The 21,841-nt window shown below is 37.7% G+C and overlaps 1 protein-coding gene across 2 annotated transcripts in view; it reads left to right on the plus strand.

The window, feature by feature from the left end:
- gpm6bb (glycoprotein M6Bb) overlaps nt 1–21,841 on the plus strand; it is a 38,951-nt gene that overhangs the window by 11,080 nt on the left and 6,030 nt on the right. The window contains exons 2-7 of one of the 2 annotated variants that reach the window (XM_086090676.1): nt 15,248–15,434; nt 17,082–17,238; nt 18,373–18,541; nt 18,733–18,806; nt 18,905–18,970; nt 20,296–21,791. In XM_086090676.1, coding sequence (XP_085946802.1) covers nt 15,248–15,434; nt 17,082–17,238; nt 18,373–18,541; nt 18,733–18,806; nt 18,905–18,970; nt 20,296–20,376 — 734 coding nt within the window. In that variant the 3' untranslated portion in view covers nt 20,377–21,791. Of the gene's footprint in view, nt 1–15,247; nt 15,435–17,081; nt 17,239–18,372; nt 18,542–18,732; nt 18,807–18,904; nt 18,971–20,295; nt 21,792–21,841 lie in introns of those variants that run through there. The other variant, XM_086090675.1, reaches the window with a different exon arrangement.

Raw genomic sequence — 21,841 nt, forward strand, 5'->3', positions numbered from 1 at the left:
GATTTAAAAAGAAGAGATTCTAAAAAATTGGGGGCGTCAGGCGATTACAATTTTAATTGTAATTAATCGCATGACTTCACTAGTTAACTCACGATTAATCAATCTGTTCTAAATGTACAATACATTTTTTTTTAATAGAAATAGTTCAAATTAATTTTTTACGTCTATAGCCGTCAATGGCAGTGAATGAGTTAAAAATAGTGCAACCTCATCATTTTACACACTATTTGTTGAACCAAGAAGTAGACATGCAAGCGAACACAAATCACACCCCACAATTATTTGACCACTCTTGTTCAACAATTTGGCATGGATGTGCATCCTGACATTGGAAGTGCGGTCCAATTCCAATAGCTCCGGTCCAGAAGAGGCCTGCATCAGTTTAAACTGTCATCCGTGAACATGGACTCGGCGTGTGTGTTTTAGTGTTTGGCAAAGGACTGCACGTGCTTGTGGTCAGAATCAGCAAGGGGTGAATGACGGTTCACGCTGCACGACCATGTAAGGGATAACAGATATCGGTCCACTGTGTCAACACATTGTTCCTCCATAAAGGGGGAAAATATCTTTGATTGTTTTTAAAGTAGCTTTCATGATTTTTCTCACACTGGCCCGACTTTAGCTAACTGCATACGTTGTTATTCAAGCTTGCTGATTGGCTGTCGCTCTGAGCTAAATATAAAGATGCTTATGGCAATGGTGTTGAGAGCATGGTAAGGGATTAACCGCACGGAATGGGATTTGCTGGCAGGTAACGCTTTGAGACATGTCATGCTGTTTAATGTTTAATTGAAAAATAAAAACTATATTCAGACGAATAATAATAATAATAATAATAATAATAATAACAATAATGATAGTTAAAATATATTTAAAATAAAATAAAAAATAATTAATGTTAAATATATATAAATGTCATTTAAAATTACTCTATTTAATTTTTTTATTTTAAAATAAAAAATAATATTCAAACAAATTATTAAAAAAATATTAGTTACAATATATTAATAGAATTTTAAAAAGTAATGTTGAAATATATCAGTAATAAAGATTTTTTATGTGTTTAAAATTATTTTCAATTTTTTTTAAATAATTATCTTGTGTCATTAGTAGGGATTTTTGATACCACATTTTTTTCAGACAGATACCAATACAAGTTCTCAACTCTTGACTAGTCACCGATACCGATACCAAGTACCAACACCACTCGTACTTTTCATACATAACAATGACAGAACATTTTAAATAAAGACCAACATATCGCAATGAAATTATTGGTCATTTTTTATTCTTTCAATTTCTGATTTCTAATTCCTGATTGCAAAACAGCCACAATACTGACCGCTGTTGCGAGTACAGACTCCTTGAAATAAGGTCAGGTATCCGTATCGGCCTGATACTGATACCTGGTAACAGTACTTGCCCATCCCCCGTCATTATATTTGTACATCTTATATAATTAAAATACAAAATAACATATAAATGACCATAAACAAATGCGCTTGTGAGTTTTTGAAAATAGTTTTCCCGTTATGGCACTTTTCAGTGCTGTGTGCGTAATTTGGCGTCACATTTTTCTGTAATGTAAGATCAATATGAGTTGGAAGCAAAGCAAGCTTATTACCCTCCATTATCCTAAGTGAAAAATAGAGTTGTTGTTTTTTTTTTGCAGTAACCTTTTATTTTGGTCAGCTTTTGTAAGATGAGCTCTCTGTAGCCCGGAAGCATGAACATTAAAAATAATGAGAGAAAATGCAACGAGCAATCCAAATTTCTCATTGAAATGAGTCAATTAACATCTTACAATTGTCATTTTGCTCACTGCCACATCTTTCCAAGCGTGCCTGCAGTAATTTGGAGCATCTGTCTCACACTTTTCCTGCCACGTGCCGTGAGCCAAAAACCATAGCGCCTGTGGATGAGCCACATATTCAGTCTTTTTTTTTTTTTTTTTGGAAGGACGACTGAAGAAAACATGGCTGGAGACCGGTCCCAGACCTAATAAGACTGTAACACAAACATGCAATTAGAATGGGAATGGTGCTGAGTCAGGCACTGTTGTTTGGCCATTGTTTGGTCAAAGGCTCGTTAGAACAGCAGGAAAGGATTGAAATCTGAGGAGCACACTACTACTTTCGTGCTGCAAAATGTTCCTCTTATGGGGATACGCCTGTGTAGGAGTACTTTGATACACCAAACACATTTGAATCCACACGCGTGGCGACCTGATCTGCACATGACTTTAAAGACCCTATGAAGTGAATTCGGAGATTTGTTTCTACATCCATTATACATGTTAGAAAATAATTGCTGAAATCATGTGCGAAAGACTGAGAACTGTTTGGTACTCAATTGTGTAGCCCCTCCCCCACCACTGCATCTTAATTTTGCATCAGCGTGTGACCTGCACTTGAGGAGCTAGCTAAGCCTACAAAATGCACCTTCCCTTTGGGTAGTACTTTGCTGCTTTAGAGCGCCTTGTTGTTGTCTATGAGCGTACGTCGTAGTAAATAGTAGCCTATCCCAGCTGACATTAAATGGATACTTTACTTATTTAGCCTTTTTCAGCAGTAAACAGTTCATATTTTGTCTATAATTATTTTGATAACTTCTGTAAAGTTAATGTGACGTTCAGCCGTGATTTGTTGTTACTTGAGCCCTGAGCACATGTGATGTCATTTTCTATCCACAGGAAGTGGTAAAATGTGTTTTTTAAAAGTATTAATTCTACATGAAGTTGTCGAATTAATTATAGGCAAAATATGAAAGTCTTACTGCTGAGAATGGCTAAAAAAGTTAATTATCTGTTTAAAGCGATGGGCTACTATGTTGAGCTACGTGAGTATTACAGTAATGTTTGCTACTATAGGGTGGAGCAAAATGCATTGCTGGTCATTGGTTGATATAAAAAAGTACATTACAAGGAGATGGTCTAAGTAATCTAATAGTAACTAATAAAGTAATAGTCAAATATATTATCTAATGGGAAGAATTGTGCAAAATACTGTGCATTGTGATTGAACGTGACAATAATTCGTAGGGGTGGGAATCTTTGAATGTCTCACGATTCGATTCAATTCCGATTTTTGGGTTTGTGATTCGATTTGGAATCAATTTTCGATTAAGAATGATTTTTGATTCAAAATGATTTGATTGACAATGATTTTTGCTTCAATCTATAGATGTGCAAGGAATTGTAATGATCTACTCCAGTCTGACTCGCTAATGCTAACTAGTGCGCGACTCGCGGCACTTTCATCACTCAAAAGAACGGCTCCACACTGCAAAAAAACAACTTTTATTGGAATAACTTGATCGTGACTTTTTTCTTCTACTCTCTAATGTGGCTACAACTTAACAGTGTAATAGACCGCGTGGAACCACACTGCCCCTCAGTGGCCAAACCGGGTACAACATGAACAGCGCTCCAAATAAAGGCGCATACAGACAAAAGCAAGACAGTATAAAATAATTTAAATAAAATCGATTTTGGGACATTTAAAATCAATTCTGAATCGTACTAAATGAGAATCGCGATTCTTATGAGAATCAATTTTTTGGCACACCCCTAGTCATTTGTACTTCTCCATGTATTTATTTACCCTTGTGCAAAAAAAGTCTGGGATACCATATCGGTTATCCTACAGTGTACCAGGGTTATTATAGTTCACGAAAACCACAAAATAACTTAAATTCATTTTTTAAATGTTACACTCTATAGAGCATTTATTAAAAAGATCCAAATGAATGCCAAAACTAATAAAAGCTCAACTAAAATGAGACATTTTTGAAAAATGAAAACTAATAAAAACTAACAAGCCCGCTCTAAAAAGTATTTAAAACGAACTAAATAAAATGTGTTAAAAAAAAGTCACAAAATAAAAAAAAATCCAAAACTATTCTAACGTTGCCAAGTGTACAGTATATTGTATCTAACTATATTGGTAGCGCGCAGGCCTGTGCCAAGTAACCTCAGTTTAGACCTCTGTGAGCTTCTGACCGCTTTGAAACAACACAAGATGATTTACAGTCATGCGATGTGAGCGTAAAACGCGTTGCAAAAGAGCCTTTGAAGGCATTCAAGCGGAGAAGGATGCATTTCTCTTTTTACGAAGCCCCGAAGAGGCATGAGGCTTCATATAAATCAACTCCTTGTGGCGTTTCCTCTTTCCTCTTCTTTCTTCCTGCTTGGATACTTTTTATTTTCAGACACTGACCCCCCCCCTCAACTCAATCAAGATCGGTTTGTTTCTCATTATCAGGTGAAACTAATGGATAACCCTCTGTTTTTGTTCTGTTTTTCACATATTGAATTTGTTTTGTCTGCGATAAGTGGGTCAGTAAAGCAAGTGAATGGATCGTTGTAATGACTTTGTGTCCTGTGCTTTTGTTCAAGCAATCAATGAGTTTGATTGGAGGCAGACAGTGAGTGGTATTTGGAACTGTGTCACTTCACTACACGGTATTCACCAGTGGACCACTGCCAGTGGACCACACCCTCAATGCTTCTTGGTTCTGCTGCTGCTTTTGTCCCGCCACGTTGAATGGCACCAAACCGGCTGCCTGAGAACCGAGGGTGCGGGTCTTTTGTGGCCGACTGAGGAGCATTCAGTGTCGCCAAGCTAGCTGTGTGAAAGCCACAATGAGGCCTTCTCTGCTTCTCTGTTGGGCCTTCATCCTCATTCAGATCAAGTCCTGAGTGTGCGACTCTCACACTTGGCTAGTAATACTTTTATCTTTTTTGCTTCTCCTTACATTCCAATTTATTGATAATGACAAGTTTAGACTATTGCCACCTGTTAGCCTGGAGACATATTGATATTTCCTGTCATGCTGTAGGTCCACCTTTATTGCTTGGACACAGGGTTGTTAAGGTAAAAATCGCTGTTTGCCTAAATTAAATATATTTTTTATGTAAATGATATATATTTTTTAACATTCACCCTATTTTACTGAGCAGCCAGGACAGGGATTGACGATAAGTGCAGTTTCCTATTCTTTTATTATGGTATTTTGCTATCACTTATATCCTTCTTTGAGTACTATGGAATTTAAATCATTAAATTATGTAAGACATTATTTTTATTTTATTGATTTTATTTATTTTATTTATTTTATTTATTTTATTGATTTTATTTATTTATTTTATTCATTATACTTTATTGGCCAAGTATGTGACACTTTATCGATCAACGATAGTTATGCAAATATGTAGAGGGCTGAAGCTGCAATAATCAATACAGTTATACTGTCACACGGGAATGTGCAAAGTTGGCACACAAAAAAACCGCATCTATGGAATTTTTTGTCAATTTTTAAGGGAATTGATGGCAAAAGGGGAAAAGCTATTGGAATGTCTGATGGGGGTTTATTTGTGCATAGTTCAATAGCGCCTACCTGAGGGAAGGAGCTGGAAGAGGTGGTGACCCGGATGTTGAGGGTCTGAGATAATCTTGCCTGCCCTTGCCTTAGCCTCGCCTGATTTAGGGTGGCAGCGATGTAACACAAATTCATACTTAGGTGAAATCTTGTAGTGGGTCAGACAGTAAATGTAACGCAGTAAATATAAATAAATACAGAACAATAAATATAAACACAATACAATACAATACAATAGAAAAACATTTATGTGCGTCTTGTGCCAGGTGACCACAAATTTTATTGCCGCTGCTCATTGTGTTTGTAACCATGAAACCATATCTGTCGCAAACTTCAAATAATCCCATTTGAAATACTTTTTCCATGTTTGCAGGTTAGTCTCAGTACTTTGAAACCCGTCGTTTTAATTTGTTTTTGAACTCATGCTACAATTAGAGTTGGGCTATTACAAAATAAAGGTTCAATAAACATCTTAATGCGACCATAAAAAGAGTTCAAACGAAGCATCTCGTATTTACAAGCATGATGTCAGCTCTCCCGGTGTTCAACAGGGCCGACAATGAAAAAGAAAAAGTCCGAAGATTAGTGCGGCCATTTGTTGTTGTGTTGTGGGATCCCTGCTAAGTTCGCTTCCCTGACCCCTGAGGCCTCCCCTTTTTCTCCGAAGTCTGGTATCCGTGAGAAGACCCCAATCCAGCCCCCCCTCGTCCCACTCCCCGTTGAAAGGCCTTTCTCTCATTAGCATGCCCCCAAGGGCCGCTCTCCGCGTCGTTGCCAAGATCCCCCCCTCCCCCCCGTCGCCCCGGTCATCCCTCGCCGTCGGCCCTCGCCTGTCTGTTATTTTTAACAAGCTGCTTTGTGTGCGCAGTCTAAACATCGCCGCCTCTTCAACTTCTTCAGTGTTTTACCCAAAAATTAGATGGAAGATCACAGCAGAGACAAGCAAACCATCACCAACACCTCGTTTGACTGACCTCACACATGGGAAACGCCGAGCTTCTTGACACCTCAAATTTGGGGTCCTATTTGGGTTCGCCCCACTTCCATCAGAAATGTATATTCATGGTGCTACTTTGGTCTCTGGAAAACGTCTGAAAGTAGCTCAGTTAAGGTCACAAGTATTTGGACAAAGGTTATAGGACTCTGGATTGGCATTGCAGTGTACTCGCCTGGGTTCTATTCCCACTCAGTGATGGTGTGAATGGTGCCTTGAGATTGACTGGTGACCTATGGGTGTACCCGAAGTCAGCTGGGATTGGTTCTAATCCACCCAACCCTGAATTGGATAAGTGAGATTGAAAAGGATGGATTTTGCTTTTATTAGTCGCCATTATGGATTTGATGAAATTAAATAAAAAGTAAATACAGTGTGACCCTATTCAACGGACAGAAAATAGTACCCAGTCCACTCAGAATGGCACTTTGTACAGTAGCTTTCAAACTTTCATAATTGGCCACAATCACCACAGTGCTAGTAAACAACGCTGACTTGTCACGTTTTTCAGTCTTAAACTGCTCTCATGTCATAGATGAACAGAATTACAGTAGACTAGAGCAGGCAAAAAAGTGCAACCAATGCGGCAGCCATCTTGGTAGGGGCATATGTATGTACATATGTGGTGGCCATGTTAGCCGTTCCACCAAAAGTAATGAAAAGCATGGCCATTAGCTTAGCATCGGCATGAGCATGCAGTTCAAAAGGAGCATGTCACATCTACTGATTCTGTCTTATTCTATAATACATTTACAATAATTTTGTATTGTCCTGGACATTTTTAGGTTACAAAAAGAGTACAAAACAATCATTTTCTGCTCTTTTGTTTTTAGGCCACGGAAAGAGTATTTCAATGTAGGACAACAGGTTCTAAATGCTTTTCCACCAATTATGCTGTAAAAAAAAATATATATATATATTCTGTTAAATCAAGTTTCCACTGAATGCCATTTACCATTCATTTAGGAATTACAGCCATTTTATGCAGTACAAATCGGTCAATTGGCCATGGGCCCATAAGAGATGTAAACAAGGCAGCAAGTGAAGACCGGACCTCAGACCGTCCCAACTTTAAAATGATTCTTTATTTGCGACTTTTTTTTTGGACAACTCTTGAAATAGAGATACCAATGGATGTCAATTCATCCAACCAATCATTCATTTTCCGTACCCCTTCTCCATTTCAAGGTTGCTGGGAGCTAGAGCCTGTCCCACCAGCTGACATCAGGCAAAAAGCAGACTACACCCTTGATTGGTCGCCAGTCAATGAGAGGGCACAAATAGAGACAGACAACCATTCACACCGTCACCGATTGGGAATTGAACTCACTACAAACTGACTTTCACTATATTCAGCAGCCCGTTACCATGGTTACCTACTGCTGCGCCACCCAGCTCCACAGTATAATTGTTGATGCGTAGCTTCTCTTGAGACATTTCCAGCTGGTAATCCTCCTTCGTCTGTCATCTTTCTTGCGTCACGTCACGTTTAATGACAACGAGGCGCTCGCACGATCCGTTCAATCTAACCTCGGGGTGCGTTTCAATGGGTCTTTTGCGAGGGACGAATGATTAATGAGGTGGATGAGAGGAGGCGCCGGGGACAAAGATAAATGACTTGTCTTGCAAACAGATTGCTACAAGTACCATGCACACTAAAGAGGAAAATATATAGCGTGAACTCGCTCACCCGTGTGGTAGGAATCAGCAGTGGGATTGAATCGTTAGTGGTTATGTGCACATTTGTAGATACATGGAGGAAATAATGACATATTAGGAATACAGAAGGAACTTTGGCAGTGGTAATGCAATACCATAATAACAATATAGTACATTTATCATTGTGCCTTTGTGTATCACTTAACATTGTGATTCTCTAATGTGTGGTACTAGGGGTATGTGGGCTCCCTCTAGTGGCACGCAGAAGAATCACTATAAGTACAGTTCAGTTGTATTTAACTTTTGAGTCCAGTGTTTTCATTGTGAATGTTCACCTGTGGATGGATGAAGTGCTGTGAGCGGCTATCATCGGGACAACTGGTGCTTGCCGTCTCAGCAAAGTAAACAAGGAGGCCACTTTTGACAAATTTCCTCTCACTCAGACTGGAACTTGTCTCTGGAGGGAGGCCATTAGAGCCATCATCGCTTTTTTAATGCTCGCCCCTGGATCCAGTGTGGAAAATAAGACTCATAGATATGTTTGTGTTTTGGCAGCTCTGCCCTCAGAGCGCCAGCAAACAATAGTGAGCTGTAAACAGACACATCTGTTAGCAATGAGGGCAACGCATCAGATTAGAATGTGGATGGTGATTTTTTTTATGGCGATAGTGGCTTGCGGGGCTCAAGGATGATATTCAACTTGTGAATCCAAATATGTTTAAATGACGATCTAATAAAACAGAAACAAAAACACACAGAAAACATTGTATGTTAGGATGCCACTGTTTTTGTTTTTTTAATACTGTAGGTTTAGAGATAGTGGCGCATCTTTTCTTGTAGTAGTGATGTAGTAAATAATTATTTTTTGCTTCACAAATTAGTTGAGGAATGCAAACAAAACATCTCTGCGGTCCTTCAATGTTGTTTTGGATGTTAAATTCAGAAATTCAGCCCCCCACCCTCACACAAACACTTTTGCTCCTGAAGTGTTTTAAGCTTTTAATATTTTAAAGGGTGCCTATTATGGTATACAGTAATCCCAGCTCCATTACGGGTTCGTGGTGCCGCTATTTTACTGATTTAATAACTCTAACTTGGTCCCTCGTCTGTATCGGGTGTAATCCTGCAATCGACCATTAGATGGCAACACACCTGTTTAGTCTGAGATGGTGTTAATTTGAAAGAAGAACAACAATAGGAAATAACTGAAAGTTCAGCAGAGCCATTTTTTGTTTACAACTACAGAAAGTGATGCTCTAAGGTTAATTGTTTAATGTATAATTATTAATAAAAAAAATTTAACCTGAGATGGAACACCCAAAGCGATGCAGCAGTGTGATAAGGTGATATTCAGTATGTATTCATTCTTTATCCTTTGTTGTATTTTGAGAGAAGAATATATCAGAGACCTTTTATTAAGACACCTGAGAACATGTCTGTTTTACGTGACAGTGCCAGTCTTGTATTAAGCTCCTCATTTTCTTCATCTAACAGTAAAGTAGTTGCAAGTGACTCAACAGCACCTCCGCTGGTTGCCTCCAAGTAGTGCACGCCAATTGAATGCAATTTAGATTTATCATTCACAATCAATAAATCTATTGTTGTTTAAAAAACATTTGATTTATAAAGGGGAACTAGTGACTAGCATGTTTGCTCCACAGTTTTTAGGTTCTGGGTTCAAATCTCAGTCTCTGCGCTATGTGGGTTTTCTCCTTTGTATTGGAAAAAAAAGAATGGAATTCTGACTTTATTGTCATTGCACATGTCACAAGTACAGGGCAACAAAATTAATGTAACAATTAAGTGCCCCAGGAATGTGATTGTGACTGACTGGTGACCAGTCCTGGGTGTACATCAAAAGTCATCCAGGATGAGCTGCGGCTCACCCCCGGCGGCCCTAATGAGGACAAGCACAATAGAAAATGGATGGCTGGATTGTGCGATAATTCCGAGGGTGCCCTGTATTTACGCTTCCCAGCTGTTAGAAGGTTTTTAGCTTTGTGGTGATGACAGGCCGCAGCCATGTTGTGGTTGGTGGTGATGGATGGATGGATGTAGAGGAGGGGGGTTTACGGGCCGGGGTTCCAGCTGCAGGATTGTTAGTGCGATGACATATAAAGCAAAGATGCCCCTCTGACCCATCCTCCTTCCAGCTAAGAAACACTTTTTTTCCTTCTTTTTTTTTTTGTGTTAAGTGGTTTGGCCACTTGAGGCCAAGCGCTGCGTGTTAGACTCGGGTTGGAGCCCAGCGGTTGGCCGGAAAAAGCTTTGCCGCGGTTCTCAGCGGAGCTCTGAATGAACTGGACGTGATGGAGAGCGGAGAGTCGCACACAGACACGTCTTTGTTTTCAAACTTCTTGGCCTCTGCCTCTGTTTTTTTTCTCCTTTCTTTCTCTCACACAATGACACAAGTATCTCTCTCCTTGTGATGCCAGCGTGACAAATGAAAGCTCAACACAAACAAGTTGTCTTCCCCTCCTCGTCCTCCTGTCGCCTTCACGAGTCTAACCCGAGCAGGAGTGTTGTACGGCGGCGAGATCGGAACCATGTGAAAGTCATCAAAGGCGGAGGGGAAAAAAGTTGCCAATGTGATTTCTATTATGGCCGACGGGATTTGTTAGCTGTCAAACTCAATAAGAAAACATATATACTGTATATATAGAAACATTTAAATGCATAGGCGTGCATGATATTTTGGACACTGCACATGCAATAAAAAATTTAAGCAAATTTTCCCATAGTAAATAATAAAAAAAATACTTCAGAGGGTTTAAAAAAACAAAACGTCATTAACTAATTATACAGGCAATGTTTTAAGTAACATTTTAGCATTTGTAGCAAGACAAAGGCAGGCAAAATTCTCCCAGACCCTGCACATCCGGGTCACCACCTCTTCCAGGTCCTTCCCTCAGGTGGGCGCTATCGAACTACGCACACTAAAACCAGCAGACATTCCAATAGCTTGACCAATTTTTACATACTTGGCCAATAACAATGATTCTACCTCTGTTAATATTGATATAAAACACTACAACTACAACTGTAAGAAACCTTTGGAAAATGTTCACAATATGGAAGACAAGCGGCTTGTGGTTACATTTGTACGTGCTTTATGGCGGCCATTTTTTGCACTCAACAGCAGTTTTGTTCATTTTTCCACATATATATATACTTTATTATTAAATATATATCTTTGTCAAACTCACGCAGCTGCATAAGCCATCTGCAGTATAGATTTGACTCTGGGGGGGAAAGAACGGTATTTGTGTAGGACGACTGCTTGTAAACTTTTCAGACGTTCAATACAGAAAAGAGAAGCGTCGGCAGGCGCCCCCTTTGCGAGGCTGATGTTTTAAACACGTGTGTGTCACACACACTGATTACAGAGCAGCCGGCATGTCTGCTCTGCATGAAGAAAGATGCGTTTAATCGTATTTTACCGCCGACTAATGAGCATTTAAAGGTTGCTCAATCTGAAAAAGGCACATGTACCATATTTCTGACTAAGCATCACGTGGGCCTATTTAGAACAGTAGCAAAATAGAATTCCAAAGTCCTTCCTTTTGTTTTCTTACATATTGTTTGCTTTTCCATTTACATTTTAAAACTTATTTTATACAGGAAATATTTCACACCAAGTTGACATTTAATAAAATGTCCGAATTATGATTATCCATCCATGTCTCGATGTTTGCTTCTCAAGCCGCTTGATGGATCTCAGCCAATATACAGTGATGTATCACTTCCTCCTTTAAAATAACTCAGATCACTTTGCAGCTGGGTTCAATATCCTGTGTGAAGCCCGAACACCTTTTTTCCTCCTACGGTACGTGTCCATCAGAGACATTGACAAAGTGTGTTCAGGAAGTGTGCTAAAGTAGCTGTCATGGCATAGCCCAGGAAGTTGCATCAGGAGACCATCTGTTTGCATTTATTTCTTCTAGAAGTTGATTAAACCTTTATGGGCTATACAGATGATGTTTTATGTAACTTTTTAACCATCTTAATCATCATACCGAGCTAGTAGACTACTTGGAGATGTATAGGCAGTAGCACAATAGTGATGTGGTCAGCGTATTTAGTATTAGCGCTAGCATTAGCGTTAGCATTAGCCTCAAAGCTGAGTTTTGTTGTTACAAAAGTAAAACCACGCCTATTTGCAGACTGCCTAACCTTGACTTTAACCTAATCCAAACAATGTCTATGTTAATCTAATTGAAATTAAAAATATATATATCGTAGAACTGTTTCCATGCACATTGTACTACTGCATCCATCCATCACAAGCCCATATGTATTTACATCATCATGTCAAAAATGTCTCTATTCTTCTCAAGCAACTCTTTTTTTTGTCATTTATACTTCTATCTATCTAGCTCACTACAGCCTGAGCCAACATATCTCAATCTCTATCCTTAATCAGCCTTTCCGTCTCTTATCTCTTTGTCTGGCCAGCCTGTAAAGCTCTTTCTCACTTTTACTGTCCAACCTGGCACACATGTCATCACATGCCTCTTGTTTGGCCTCTGCCTCACTCTAAAAACAGTTGGGTCAAAAATACCCCAACTATGGGTCAAAAATGAATTCATCCTCTACTTGGGTTGATTTGACCCAACTTTGAATCGAGAAATGGGTCTTTCAGCGTAAAACAACTCATAAATATTGGATCATTTTGTATGAAACAACCCAGAAAGTTGGGTCAAATTGACCCATAAAGTGGATCAGTCCATTTCTGATCCATAATTGGGTTACTTTTGACCCAAGTGTTTTTAGAGTGCACCTCCACTTTTGCTCTATGGCGCCTCCTTGTGTTTTTGTCTGATTTCCTCAGTCCTCTTGTTGTCCTACTTCTTTTTAACTGACTTAAAATGGATGACGCAACCCTCTGCATTTACCTGAGCTTGGACCGGTTCACCAGTATGTTCTAAAATGATTACTTTACGTCAAATCCAGTATAAAAAAATTGTGTCTCGCTTCAGCTCTTCAACCCAATTTGCTGGGTAATCAAACTAACCTCTGGGTTAGCTAACCCAATAGCTACCCAGTGAGTGGGTTAGGAAAACAACACAGCATTCTTTAGTCTATGAGTCCGCATATGTGAGTATTTCCATTTAATGAAAAATCAGAGCAAGTTGCTCCTCAGATTTGAAGTTTTTCCTGCCAAAGAAAAATCCTCTACCCTGCGCTCTCGACCAAAGAAAGCAAATGTTTACACCTGCTAGTATTTCCTGTCGGATAGTTTGCTCCAGCAAAACAGAAAAGCTCGGAACACTTTGTCCCACATCTTTTCAGACCTCGGAGACGCCTCTGATTCCCAGCCTGAGACAAATATTTTAGCATCACCCCGAACTACACAAACAGTCCGGATGAGCGGTCGAATTCAAGTGCCGGCGGTCGGAGAGCTGCTTAGAAGCACTCAGCCACTGAACATCCAAACCATCAAAGTCTCATGGAAAAAAAGCAAAATGAAAATCAGGACTCGAAAGTTGCGGTCACAAGAAGCAAACGATGTAGCGCACATGAATCATCATTGAGCATCTTTAGAGCATTTTGGATGCACGCGCGCTTTCAAACATAAGCAGGACGTCCAAGACGGCACAACATCCTGTCATACACACACACACGCAGGAGATGGAAAACACACCGCAGTTGGTTGGTTTGAATGTGATTAGGGCCTCACGCGACCACCCGAGAGGAGGCGACCCTTGTGGGTTATACTTCATGGTTCTCCATGGGGGCTGCCATCGGTTTCAAATACATGTGTGTTTCCATGACAAGCCGCAAGGACATTCGCAGCTTTTGATGTGTTTGACGCAAAACCAGATGAGCTTTTTTGAGACATGTTAAATAATATAATATGTTAATAGGCCAAGCTTAGCTATGCCAGACTTTTGATGGAGCGTATGAATTCATAAGCTGAAAGCAATCATTTTGTTGTAAAGTTATTTATGAATTGGTTTTAGTATAAAGGTTTAACTTTAAATCATGTGATTCAATCTTCTTTTTTTTTCTTCCATTGTATGTTAAGTCAACTTTGCAGACTAGGCTGTTGCTAGAGTTTATCGTCATTATTATTTTTGGGAAATTAACTCATTCACTGCCATTGACGGCTATAGATGTAAAACAATTCATTTGAACTATTTCTATTAGTTTAACATTTTTTTCCATTTTTGTTAACAAGAGAATGAAAACCTAGAATTTTTTTTATTGTATCTTTAGAAAATATATAAAATTGTGAGTTATGCGATTAACTACGATGACAAATTTTTATCGCCTGACGCCCCTAATTTTTAATAATCTTTTCTTTTTAAAATCTTTTTTTTAAGATTTTTTTTTTTTAATTAGGTTATCGTAATTAATCACATGACTTCACAAGTTAACTCACGATTAATAACAAATTTTATATCTGTTCTAAATGTGCAATGAAAAAATTCTAGGTTTTCATACTCTTGTTAACAAAAGTGGGGGGAAAAATGTTAAACTAATAGAAATAGTTCAAATGAATAGACGTCAATGGCAGTGAATGAGTTAATGAATACTTTACACACATTTTTTGTTTATCAAAAACAAAACTAAGCGGAAATTAAATAATCAGAAGTTAATGAATGATCCCTCTCAATATTTAGAAAATTTGATACATTTATGTTAAATGTTTTTATGGTAAATCATCCTATAACATAAATTTCAAGAAAAAATAACAATAAAAAATACAAGACCAAAATACAAGACCACTCACAGGATCTAATTAATAAAACTATTAATGATGGATATATATATATATATATATATATATATATATATATATATAAATTCCCCCAGTCACATTTATCCTATATATTACATTTTTGAGCTCCTAAAAAAGCAGTTACTCTTTTAAAAAATGAAGAAGAACATTTAAATTTAGTACAATGACAACAAATGTAAACAAACATACTAAACATTTCATTTTTGAGGCAGATGATTCGCTGATATCTCAAATTGCCACAGTATAACACCAACTACTGCCAAGGAGGACTTACTCAATGTCAATTTTTTATTGTCTCAAGTATCGGTGGCTGGTATCGGTATAATACTGTATATATACTTTGTACTTTGTATAGACTGATTGCGTTAAATTCGATTTTTTTTGTTATGTTTTACTCATTACGGTCCTGTTAATGTTGTGAGTGACACTTTTTTTCTGACGGCTATATTCCGTTTTTGCTTTGTGTTCAGGTTGCTTCGAGTGCTGCATCAAATGTTTAGGCGGCGTGCCGTACGCGTCGCTGGTGGCGACCATCCTGTGCTTCTCCGGCGTGGCGCTCTTCTGCGGCTGCGGTCACGTGGCGCTAACGGGAACCGTCAGCATCCTGGAAAGTCACTTCTCCAAGGTCGCCAGTGATCACGCCATGCTCACCGACGTGTAAGTGGGATAACGCACTCGCTTCATGTCTGAGTACATACAGGTGCATCTCAAAAAGTTTGAATATTGTGCACTCTAAAAACCTATTTTTTTTTTTACCCAAGTAAAGGATCTGACCAATATTTACGAGTTGTTTTACACTAAAAGACAAACTCAAAGTTAGGTCAAATAGACCCAAGTAGAGGGTCGGTCCATTTTTGACCCATAGTTAGGTTATTTCTGACCCAACTGTTTTTAGAGTGTAGAAAATTTGATTGGCAAATTGGTGCGGCAATTAATTCACGTCAGGCACCTGAAGTGTTTTTTTTTTTTTTTTTTTAGACAGCACTCACTTTTGAAACAGGAAATCATGCCTTTAAAAGTAACACATTGCAGCTGGATAACTTTAATGTACTTTATTTTGGAGTCAGCCAGCCTCTCCTCAAACATTTCCAGTTGATTAAAATTATTGCCACTCGCCTCTTAACACACAAGAGGGAGCATCTAACTTTATAATGAGACTCTGCCTTTGTTTTGAGTTCGTTTTTTCTTTGTTATTGTTGCTTTTATTTTATATTTTTTTATTCATCACTTTATTTGAACTTTGGACATTTTTGTCGTGCTCAATGAATAAAAGTGAGTTGAGTGGAGTGGAAAAGTTCATTCATTTTAGCAGTTGCTAATAAATGAAACTTATCACTTTATTTCTTATGTAATAATAAAATTTCTTGAGATTTGGTATAATAATAATAGACAGTTACAAACTGCATTGCATTGGCAAAAGTATTCAATAAAAATGGAAGTAAATATGCAGCAGGTACCCACTTTTACTCACTTTTCCCTGCCAGGGACCATTTCATTTGACTAAATGCAACATGTATTTAAATATAATATTTATTGTTTTTTTGTCATTATGACCATTTTAGGTTCAAAAAGCGCAGCTGTGACTTTAATGAAAGTTAGGCGGTATAGAGAATGGTTGCCATTCATCACAATCCGTTGCATGGAATCTTTTGTCTAAATATAGCGCCGTAACTTCTCTGCATAATGTCAATCTATAAAAAACACAAATCAAGTCTAAAACTCTTGTTAACCATGTCTTGTTGCCTTTGACAGGCTCAAATGTCAGGCCTTGGGCGGGATGTTTCCGATTTTCCGGTTTTCTGGAACGCAACATTAGTTCATATTGGAACAGAAAAGGGCCTTTTCTGAACCGTTTCCACAAAATTGTAAGCGTGCAGTTCCCCAAACTGTCTTTGCTAAAGATAACAAAATGAGATTCATGGGTCTTGCTCAACTCCTGATTGGTTAATTAATTGATTTAGAGGTGCATGGCAATGTTTGAATCCACAGTGCGCGATGTAATCTTCCTCAGCCGGTTCACAGAAGGCCAAAGTAGAAATGTACAAAAAGCAAACTCCTTTAATGACCTTATTCTGGCTATTTATAGTCGGCAGAGTTTTCCAAATACTGGACCAGAGCTGTCCTAATATGGACCTTGTTACAAAGCGTCCATTAGCCTGGGTAATAAAAGAGGAATGACATGTTTTGGTGCACGCGTTGATTTAGAGGCCTCTGTTGCTTTGCAAAGTTCATCCGGCTCCGCCAGAAACATCATCATCATCATCATCAAGTGAGCAGCCGCTCTGCTTCATCATCTGGTTTCAGAATACAGCTGATGCAGTACGTCATCTACGGCATCGCCTCCTTCTTCTTCCTGTACGGCATCATCCTGCTGGCGGAGGGCTTCTACACCACCAGCGCCGTCAAGGAGCTGCACAGCGAGTTCAAGACCACCATCTGTGGGCGCTGCATCAGCGGAATGGTATTTTTGTAAACAGCCCGGCGGCGTGTGGCAGCTGATTGTTGGGAGTTGAGGAAAAAGATGAACTGTGGGAAAGTCAAGCACCACCTCATGGTTGCTTATGATCTAGGATCGAACCAAATGAAAATTAGAACCTGATTAGATGAGCCATTACAAAAGATCTGGAGCAAACCGGATTTTATGGCTTCGGAGACCCACAGACACACTAAATTGCAAATATTTGGACCTTATTATGACTAATCATGACCCTTTTTTTTTTTTATGTCTATATGTAGAAAATTAAGCCAGTGCTGGAAAATACTGGTGGCCACACAAAATATTGAAACTCACTTTTGTTGCCAGGTGTTTATATGAATGGGTGTATCATTTACACATACATAAACTGTACAATGACTATTTTTCATTGTCTCAGATTATCTTCAGAAATATGCGGGCTGTGCTTAGTTTTGAGAGATACTTAAAGGCTAAAAAGCCCAAAATATACTTTTAAAAAAAAAGAGGGAAAAAAAGGTGTATATATGTACACCGCTACATAAATTTATTTTATATTATGGCTTTGGTATTAATACTATATATTTCGGATTTTGTTGATGTGGATTCACACCCAAATTATTATTTTTTTAATAACATTTAACTATGATGATGTAACATTATTATTACTCCAATATATTAATACAAGCACATTTATAAATCAAAATACTCTTTTCTTATAATAATAATAATAATAATAATAATAATAATAAATTGATTTCTATATAATATTATCACAAACACTTTTATAAATCAAAATTTGTATTTTTATGATTATAATAACAACCTTTTGTAGGCTCCCAAAAATGTACATTCAATGTAAAAAAACAAAACAAAAAAACATAATTTTTTTAATTTTTTTTTATTATTTCATTATTTCATCACCTAAGACATTATCATCATTATCGTCATTGGTATACAGTACTCATAACGTAATGGTTAATTAAATGTAAACTGTTGACAATAAACAACTACAAATATTATATTACTATTACTATGTACATAAATGCACATTGGTCATAAAATAATTTTAAAGCAAACAAACAAAAAACAATTTGTGTGATGGATAGAATTCTGATGTTGCGGGTGTGTGTGTGTCCTCAGTTTGTGTTCCTCACCTACATTCTGGGCGTGGCCTGGCTGGGCGTGTTCGGCTTCTCCGCCGTGCCCGTCTTCCTCTTCTACAACATGTGGTCCACCTGCGCCACCATGAAGTCGTCCGTGTCCAACCTCACCGACATCGACTCCATCTGCGTGGATGTCCGTCAGTACGGTAAGATGCGGCGGACATCTTGCCAACCGAGTTAACGGCTACCAAAAAGCCCTCCGCCGAGATTTCGAAATATTAACCAAATCTGACAATGCTAGGTTGTGTATGTAACCCACTCATTGGATAGCTGTGGTTTTTGGGGCTACTTTAACCCCAAGGTTAGATTTTGAAAATGACCCGTAGATATGTTTCAGGAATCATCCCTTGGACTGCAACACCGGGGAAGGCCTGCGGATCCACGCTAGGCGACATCTGCAACACCAGCGAGGTGAGACGCAATCGACAGCAAGTAACAACATTATTATTGTTGTGGTTAGCATTTTTTACTGAAGCAATGTTTTCTTTTCTTTCTTTTTTTTTCTCCAGTTCTACCTGTCATATCACTTGTACATCGTAGCCTGCGCTGGAGCCGGAGCCACTGTCATCGCTCTGGTGAGAAATCCTTTACACAAAAATGTGTTGTGTGTAAATGTTGCGGGTTGTACTCATTTCATTTTTAGCAATTCATTTGTAAGTATGCTAGCAATGTGTTCTCATGAGAAGTTAGAAGGAATTTGTACAAAAAGCTTGGCATTGGACAAAGTCAAAATTCAAGGAAATATGATCCAAAAGCGGGATATCTAAAAATGTATATCTAAAAAGCAATCATATCAGTGATGTTTAGCCAAAAAGGAAATTGTCAGCAAGGGTTAATTGGATGTAGTTTTCTATAACTTATCAAACTTATTAATGCACTTATTGGACTATTTAAAAATATATATATTTATTGTTTTTAAATCCTCATAGTATTATGGTGGCTGAGGTTAGGGTGTTTATGATTAAAGATAAAACATTTTAATCAGATTAATTACATCTTTTTGATTAATCACAATTAATCGCTTAATTAAAAAGGCTTTTCATCAAAATGTTTTGCCCGCCAAATTTGAAGAGCACCCGTTATGTGTTAATTCTTTCGACATTTAATGCTATGAATACGTTTTTTTTTCCACTTTACACTCTCATTCTCCTCTTTTTCTAATCAGTTAATTACTTGCATAATTTAAAATGAAAAAAAAAAAGATTCCAGTATTCAATACAATATTGTGAATGTCATACAATGTCAAACATTTATTAAATGCTTTACTTTAACGCAATACAACCTGTGCCACCTTTAACGTAACCATCCGCTGTCAGCTAAAGGATAATCTGTGGTCAAAATGAATAGCGCGATTAATTTGCGTTAACACATGATTAATGCAATCATTTTTTTGTGATTAATCAATGAGTTAACGCTTTGAATTTCCCTGATTTTGTGCAATTCAGAATTTGCCAAGGCAAATGGTCTTCACTTAGCATTTTGTTGCCAGTCCCTCTTTTAAGATAATTGTAATAATATCCGAAGTTTTTTTTTTTTACCTGTCTCTGATTTAGAAAGTAATTATTCATCAATTTGTTTTGTGATTACGTAACATGAGGCGATCATACGTTTGGGTTCACCGTCAAAACGACGCTCTTAACTACAACGTGGCCCACGGCAAAAATGTTTTTGACACCCCTGCCTTAGCGGTTCCACTATCATGACAACACTTTGTATATGTAATCCTACTAAATTCTCATGACCTTTGACCCAACTGAATACATGCAAATGTCTGAAAGAGTGTTCCATAACGTTGTGTGTCTAGACTCATGTGCGACCCATTTATTATTCACGTTGCGAGGTGACGGTCCGAGTACGCCGGCATGTTCTCTCACCACCTTCTCTTGTTCTCTTCCACCAGCTGATCTACATGATGGCTACCACTTATAACTTTGCCGTTTTGAAGTTTAAGAGTCGAGAAGACTGCTGCACTAAGTTTTAACCTCGTTTTTTGTTGTTGTTGTTGTTGTTGTTTTTAACAGCGCGGCGCAGCGCTTGCCGCAATACCAACTAAAAACAATAGACAGGAAATATCGTAGAGCGAAGTGTAAATTGCTGACTGTGCGCTTTTTTTATTTTTTTTTAGTGAGGATGCCTAATGACACTTTTCTTTAAGAACGGAGTGTTTAGTTTATGACTAGTTTGGCCCACTCACTGCTAGATGATGTCACCGGATTTTCTTGCAAAATGCACACCTAGAAGACCACGCCAGTGTTATTTATATTCTTTAACATGTGTGAAGACAAGACAGTATTTAGTCATCAGTATTCACTTGACGTCATTGGATCTGCTCAAATGCATCGCAGTATAAAAGTGCAAATTATTGTAATGGTTTACATATTAGACAGGATTAATTTTGAAGCCTTAAAGTTGTCTTTTATTTTTCAGAAAACCACTCACGACTTATGTGTCTTGTATATTTGACATCGAGCGCACAACGGAAAGGCTCGGCTCTCGTTTAAGTCGCGATTTTTTTGTGTTGTTTTAGAGCCACGCTGAAAATAAAATCAATGTTTGAAGAGCTGAAGTCATATGAGAATAATGGTGTAATATTACGGGGAAAAAATGTATATTTTTGAGATCAAAACATCGTGTTGATTTTGCACAAAAAAATAGTCAATTTGATCATTATAGAACATAGTGATATTACAATAAAAAAATCAGGTTGTCGCAACAGTTTCTGCAATCTTAACGTATGGATTTTGACATTGACATATTACAATTTCATTGTTATAAAATTATGTATTTTTTTCAGATAAATCATAAAATTAAAACTTTTTTTACTTGTAAATATATTTTTTTATAACTGATGTAATAGTGTGTTTTTTTTCTAATAATATTACAACTTTATTCCTTTTCTTATCTTTTTTTCTTCTCAAATTGTGTTCTCACAAGCACATCTTTATTCTTGTAACGTCATATAACTTTTTTTTCTATAACATTTTCCCCAGAAAAAAACACATCCCCTCAAATTTTTCAATAAATAAACAAAAATAAATCACCCTTTGTTCTCTTATCTCTAACTTAATTGTTGAAGTATTTTGTTGGTTTCAGTGTGGCCCTAAAACTCTTTGTCATTACTCTTATTATTTTCAGCAAATAGATTAAATGTGCTTTTTTTCTACATAAGAGCAAATGCTGGTTTTGCCTCCGCTATACACTTTTGTCCTTCATTTCCTCTCCAAGTGCCATTAAAGAGCCTTTTTTTATTATCTTAACACTGAACCTGCATGCTTAAAAGTCTGTTTATAGTCACTTATAATTTTCCATATATTTAATTATATTCTACGTTTTTTTCATTTGAAGACTGTAGCCTTTACATTCTATATAAAATAAACATTTTTTTGTTTAAACAAATCTTACCCTGTTTATTTCTTTAAGTCCTGATGAAAATGTGTTGAAATTAT

This window comes from Leptonotus elevatus, chromosome 12 (assembly GCF_054856555.1).
Source record: "Leptonotus elevatus isolate MCC_2025b chromosome 12, RoL_Lele_1.0, whole genome shotgun sequence".
NCBI classification, from domain to species: Eukaryota; Metazoa; Chordata; class Actinopteri; order Syngnathiformes; family Syngnathidae; genus Leptonotus; species Leptonotus elevatus.